Source organism: Triticum urartu, chromosome 2 (assembly GCF_003073215.2).
Source record: "Triticum urartu cultivar G1812 chromosome 2, Tu2.1, whole genome shotgun sequence".
Taxonomy (NCBI): domain Eukaryota; kingdom Viridiplantae; phylum Streptophyta; class Magnoliopsida; order Poales; family Poaceae; genus Triticum; species Triticum urartu.
In genome coordinates, this window is record NC_053023.1 from 173,563,595 (window position 1) to 173,570,011 (window position 6,417).

Genomic DNA, 6,417 nt, shown 5'->3' on the forward strand with positions numbered 1-6,417 from the left:
AGTGGTTGGGCATTAAACAAGCGACGACGAGGAGTCGGGTCGGGCCGCTTCAACGCGATCGATCATGGGATGGTAGCCGGCCAGCCGCCAGGCCCCCCCGGAACCGAAAACATTGGCTCCGCCGGGATCGGCGGGCCGACGGACGGAGCACTCGAGTGGGCAACTGGGCATAAATGCTTGGCCGGGCTCGTATCCTCCGCCATAAAGCCGCGGAAAGATACTCGCTCGCGGGCAGGCAGCCGCGCCGCGCAGCAGAAAATGAACCCCGCGGCGCCCGTGCGGGCACGCCGGCCGCCCGGCTGGCTCGCCGCTTTCCACACGCTTCTTTTCGTCCATTAAAGAATCTTGTAGCGGACTCCCGCTGCCTCTCCAATTGGACGGAGTAGAGCGCCAGTGCAGTTTCTGTACTACGTATATATATACAGTTAATAATAATCCTTTTGGATTTGGATCACGTCGCTGTTGAGGAAGGTCACGGGTGACAGCAAGTCGTAATTACCTGCCGGAAATGAACGCTTGAACGAATCTCTGTGATTACGGAGGGAGTAGTAGTTGATTGATATACTACTACTACCACCACATCGGTGATCCGTTCGATGCCCGCCCGCTCTGACCATCGCCGCCGCTCGCCGCTTGTTTATTCCTCGCAGCTCGCGACCCGTCAGTAAACAAAGCTCAGCTCCTCGCGGTACATTACCTGCCGCGGCCTAGTTAATCAGGAAAGGTGGTACGTTACGTGGGAGTAAAACAACAGAGCAGCTACTAGCAGTGAGGTCGTCGTGGGCGTGTCGGGAGCGCCCACGCCGTCGCACGCCATCAACCAGGGGCCTCTCCCTCCGTGCGCCTGCCGCCCGGAGGACTGGACGGAGGTGGCTGTCTGCCTGCCTCTCGGCGTGCGTGCGCGTGTGCGTGTGTGTCACTGCCGCAGCGCAATAAATAAGCAACCCTCCGTCCCGACCTAGCTCGTTTCTCTCCTCTCGCCTCGTCCATGGGATGACGGGGCCGCCTTGACTTTTCGTGCCCATGTTGAGTGCCGCATCTGCGACTCCCGGCTCCTCCTGAGACAAGCAAGAAGAAAGAATCCTTCTTCCCTCTTGCACCGGGCGCCGGCAAGCTCTTGCGGCGCGTTTCTTGCTGGCTGGCATTGCTGGTGCGCGATGGGGAACTGCGCGGCGAGGGGGGACACGGCGGTCACGGCGGCCGGCGCGGCCGGCGAGGACGGGAAGAGGCGGCGGAGGAGGTGGAAGGCGCCGCGGGAGGACCAGCTGGGGACGGTCCCCGGCCGGATCTTCTCCAACGACGGCCGCAGCCGCACCGCCTCCGTCTTCACGCAGCAGGGCCGCAAGGGGATCAACCAGGACGCCATGCTCATCTGGGATGTAAGCTAACAAACCACCCCGAGAATCGCTCCCCCTCCGCCCCTCCTCTCCGCCTCCCATTTCGAGTCGATTAGGTTGACCCGGTGCGTGTTTGTTTGTGGCAGGGGTTCGGCGGGGAGGAGGACGGCGTGTTGTGCGGGGTGTTCGACGGCCACGGGCCGCACGGCCACCTGGTGGCGCGCAGGGTGCGGGACTCGCTGCCGCTCAGGCTCATGTCCGCCGCGCGCGCCTCGCCCAAGACCGGGCTCGACATGCCGGCCGCCGCCTGGAGGAAGGCCTTCGCGCGCGCCTACAAGGCCATGGACAAGGACCTCCGCTCCCACCCCGCCCTCGACAGCTTCTGCAGCGGCAGCACCGCCGTCACCGTCCTCAAGCTCGTACGTGGCACTGCCGCCGGACATTCACATACCATGATACATCTCTCCCGCGTCCCGTCCGAGCAGAAATGTCAAATCACTTGTTTTAGTTCTGACCCCCTCTTTGTCCGTGCGCGTCTACTCACTGGCGGTCTCTGCACGCAGGGCACGGACCTTTACATGGCCAACATCGGGGACTCGCGCGCCGTCCTAGGCTCCAGAGACGCCGCCGCCGGCGGCATGGCGGCCGTGCAGCTCACCGTTGACCTCAAGCCCGACGTCCCCAGTACGCCACTACACACAATTAATTCAGCCATTTTGGTCCTGGGACTTTCTGTGTTGACACCAGCGGTCTGCGATGTCAGGCGAGGCGGAGCGGATCAAGAAGTGCAGGGGCAGGGTGTTCGCGCTGCAGGACGAGCCGGAGGTGCCGAGGGTGTGGCTTCCGTTCGACGACGCGCCGGGCCTGGCCATGGCGCGGGCGTTCGGGGACTTCTGCCTCAAGGACTACGGCGTCATCTCGGTGCCGGACTTCTTCCACTGGCCTCTCACGGACAAGGACCAGTTCGTCATCCTCGCATCCGACGGGGTAATTACACACATCTTTCACTCCTTTCTCCCATTTCTCTGTCCTATAATACATGGTTGTTGGTCATTCCTATGTGCCCGTGCAATATCTGAGTCTGTCCCAGCAAAATCTTGCCACTTTCCTGTTGTCGGAGCTACTTAAATTAGTCGCGGTGTAATGTCAATCTGTCACACTTTCGCGTTCGCGATGCACTGATTAGTCTCACATGGCGGGCCTTGAACATCCAGGGCGTCTGGTAGAAGCTCCAAGAACCCTAAGAATGATAGTACTATATACGGGCGATCCAGTCCTTTTGACTTCAAAATGCTCCAGCTTTCCGTATTGGTTGCTAAACTGTCATGGTGACAGGGGCGATGATATTAATTTCCACCATCTGTGCCTTTGTGACTTGCTGCATAGATAATGATTAGCCAGCTTAACACACTTCTTTGCTGCATCGTCACCCGCCTGTTGTCATCTGCTGTACTTCAACTCTTATATCTTAATCCAAGTTCAACTTGGCAGGACTAATTGGTTTAATCGCTGTGGCGACATCATGAGCAGTTAGAGAACTGGGTGTGGCGAGTGACTGCTCATTGCATGAGATAGAATTGATATTCTTTTGATCCATAGCTTCTTTCCTTCTTAAGATTCGATGCATCTGAATAATGTCGATTTCCAGCGGACCGGTTCGTGCTAATAATACTTAGTATGTACTAATAAAATTCTTATGATCCATGACTCCCTGTTTGGTTTTTTTAGTTATGAACTTCTGCCATTTTCTTAGTTCATTAACTTGATGATTTGTCAATCACTTAAAAATGGATAATTTGACAATACTTATAAATTCTCGGGAGACTCTGTGCTTCATTTTTGTGGTGTTAGGGGGCTGGCTTTGCTTGCTCTCTTTTGATTCCACCAAATTAAGGTTCAGATGTCAGCACATTTCTATAATTAACATTACATTTAACGGTGTACGCATCTAGTAACTTTGAAGGCATTGCTGCGGAAGAAATCGAGTTAGTTGTAGGTGTTTTTTTTTCATATCTTGTAATGGTTCATATGTGGTTGCTTCGTTATGTACTCTGCTTAATAATTAATAAGAACGGCTGCGTGCATCACAATGATGCAGAGGCCGGAGGTTTCAACCTCCTTTTGAAAGAAAAGGCATCTAGTAACTCACAGAGGCCACCTTATAATGTGTCGCGACCCATCAAAGTTTTAAGTGTGCACCATGGACGGCCACTGTGGTTGAGGGAGTAGTCGTGGGGCTGCTACTTCATTGCATATCGCTTGGGGTTCTATGGGACAGCATTTACTCTGGTGCTGATTTTTCCTCTTTTTTTTTCCTTGCTGTGTTCAGTGCATATGACGTTATGTTTATTTTTCTATGCCAGTTATAGCGCTAATGCGCATGCTATCTAGGAGACAGTGTGCATTTTGACGTTTGATGAACTACATGATAGCAAACTTATGACTCTGCATGAATCAGTGCAGAGGCAGGATATTATCCTCCTTTTCGAAGAGAAAAAAACATGATAGCAAGCTCACCATGTTAAAAGTTCCCTCCGCTTAATCTTGAAGACACCTTTTGCTGAGCCCCCTCCCCCTCTCATTTTATGCACTAAAAGGGATGTTAGTGTCAAATATAAACAATGTACGGTACCAAAAGCAAGATGTTGTCTTCTGTTCACCTTTGTAAGCGTTGCTTAATGATTGTAGTTTGCGTGGAAGAGTTGTCAATTCTACCGATGGAATGTTCACTAAAAATGATATTTTAACAAACAGATAATCATGTCGATCATCAGTCATTGTCTTCCCAATTGTTATACAGCAGTTGCTAACTACAAACAATCCTTTTTTGGGTCCCCTTTCGATATTTGGCCTACTTAATTATCAATGCCTTTTAGAGTTTTCCATTTGTGTCCTGTCATCTTCTCTTGTGCGGCGCATCTCCTTTGTTTCTTTGTAGTTGTACTTCAGGAAGACATACAAGCTGAATACATACTTGATTGGCATTATATATATGTCTGACTAGATTGCACCGATGGAAATCATGCAGGTCTGGGATGTCCTAAGCAACCAAGAGGCTGTCGACATAGTGTCCTCGTCCCCAAGTCGGTCAAAGGCGGCAAGGACTCTTGTCGAGGCAGCTAACCGTGAATGGAAAACCAAGTACCCAACATCCCGGACCGACGACTGCGCGGTCGTTTGCTTATATTTGGATGGCAAAATGGACCATGAGCGTGATTCGACCGCGTCCATGGATAACATCAGCATCGAGGATGATTCAGTCGCAGACCCTAACGAAGCGCAGGAGCAACAGGAGCCCGCCTTAACTCGCAATTTCACAGTTAGGACAGTCCCGGGGAGTGCTCAGGAGAAAGCCTTGGCGGGCGCAGACGCCAAGGTTTCCGGTGGAGCCGACGATCACAACTGGTCGGGCCTCGATGGGGTGACGCGGGTGAACTCGCTCGTTCAGCTTCCCAGGTTCTCCGAGGAGAAGGCGGTCAGTTGACGACGAGCCGTCCCACCATTCTAGTATTCTTCTCTCCCCCCTTGTTGTTTGTTGCTCTGCGTTTAGGGTAGTGGTCAGTTGTTTCAGGGAAAATTGTAGAAATGGAACAGGCTTCTGATTTGCTGTTGTGCTTCACTGCCTAGCAAGCCTTCCGTTGCTGTGCTTGGAATTCGAGCTGTTGCCCCTTTTTACCCCACCAAAACTGTATATCTTGAATGACAAAAGGCTCACATTTTTCGGGTGTCGCTCGATTATTTATGAAGATTGGGGGGCGCGCCTCGAGGACGAAAATCAGTATTGCATATGCCTTTTGTTTCAAATGTGCAGTTTTGCTGGGTTAAATCGGGCAAAGCGACGATCCTGAGCAGAGCACAGTGGGCGTGGAGCATGCCAGGCCCCAGGCATCTGGGATAATATCATTGTCGGGTGACTTGTAAATTCCCCGGCCGGCACTTGGCTTTGTAGCTTTTGTTGACAGAACAGAAGGCAATGCGCTGTGTCGGGTTTGCTAGCCGTTTACTATGCCTTTTCTTAGACACGTGTTTCTTCCTTTCGGTTTTGCCATCATGTCGACGAGGAAGGAACTGGCGTCACCCCGGTGTGAATATGATGAGTTGATGACTGGCTGGCAAGTACGTACCTGACGCATTTTCTTGAAAAAAGATGGGATTTGTGATCCTTGGTCCCTTTTGGTGACCCCCGGTGTGCAGGTCGCAGAACAAAAGAGAAACGGAGAATGGAGCACTCGTGTCGTGGTCAAGAAACAGAAACTCTTCTGCCGCACTAGTTCTAGTTCTCGGCCGGTTGCCGGTCGTGTTGGTGATGCTAGGAATCGAATCAGCGTGACCTGACCCACCCAAGAATTTCTGGGCCCGCGACATTTTCCAGCATGCCCGCATGGGCCTGAGCCCTCGCCGTCACCTTGAAGATTTCGCTGATTGAGCTGCTGTGGCTGTGCGATGGTTTGAGACTTTGCGTTTGCAGGGCAAGAAGACCCTGGCGCCCTGTTGCTCTGCGGTGCTCCGTGGCGCCACGCAATAATTGTTGGGAGGCGGTGGCCGGCCTGTCGCGGGTGGAGTGGGCTGGACGAGTCGAGTCGGTACTCGGCCGGCACTTCCATGATGAGTACTAGTGCTACCGGGGAGGACAGGACAGGCTATCCGGCGACGAGCCACACCATCCAGGAGCACCTGTCACTGGACGTCGATTCTGCGTATCCCTTGTGTCGCTGACTGCTCGTGAGATAGCACCGAAACCTACAGTTCGCACGCACGTAGCCACACTGTTCACACGTCAAACGGGGCGATCGTACGTTACGTTACGTAGCCGTCGTCTTGCAGTGTACGTGGAGAGCGATGGCTGGATCTGCCGGGTGTGGACACGCTACGCGCATGGATTGGATGCGGAGCAACTTCTCAAACCTGCACCCTGCAAACGGAGAAAGATTATATTACAAGTACTCTTTCTATCCAGGTTCTGATCTCTTATGCCTTGATATGTTTTACCCTGATTTGTGCTGCCCAAAGTCTCTCTTTCAAATAGTACTTCCAGGTGTTCACGTGTGGTGCTGCTGTTATGAAAATTTCATCATTCCTC

General features: G+C 52.8%; 1 protein-coding gene across 1 annotated transcript; it reads left to right on the forward strand.

The window, feature by feature from the left end:
• The first annotated feature begins 737 nt into the window (after positions 1-737).
• On the forward strand, positions 738-5,125 carry LOC125536582 (probable protein phosphatase 2C 64). The gene is made up of 5 exons (XM_048699821.1): positions 738-1,379; positions 1,484-1,756; positions 1,901-2,021; positions 2,101-2,324; positions 4,366-5,125. Exons 1-5 carry the CDS (start codon positions 1,158-1,160, stop codon positions 4,819-4,821), a joined length of 1,296 nt encoding a protein of 431 aa, XP_048555778.1. The 5' UTR covers positions 738-1,157; the 3' UTR covers positions 4,822-5,125.
• Positions 5,126-6,417: the final 1,292 nt, after the last annotated feature.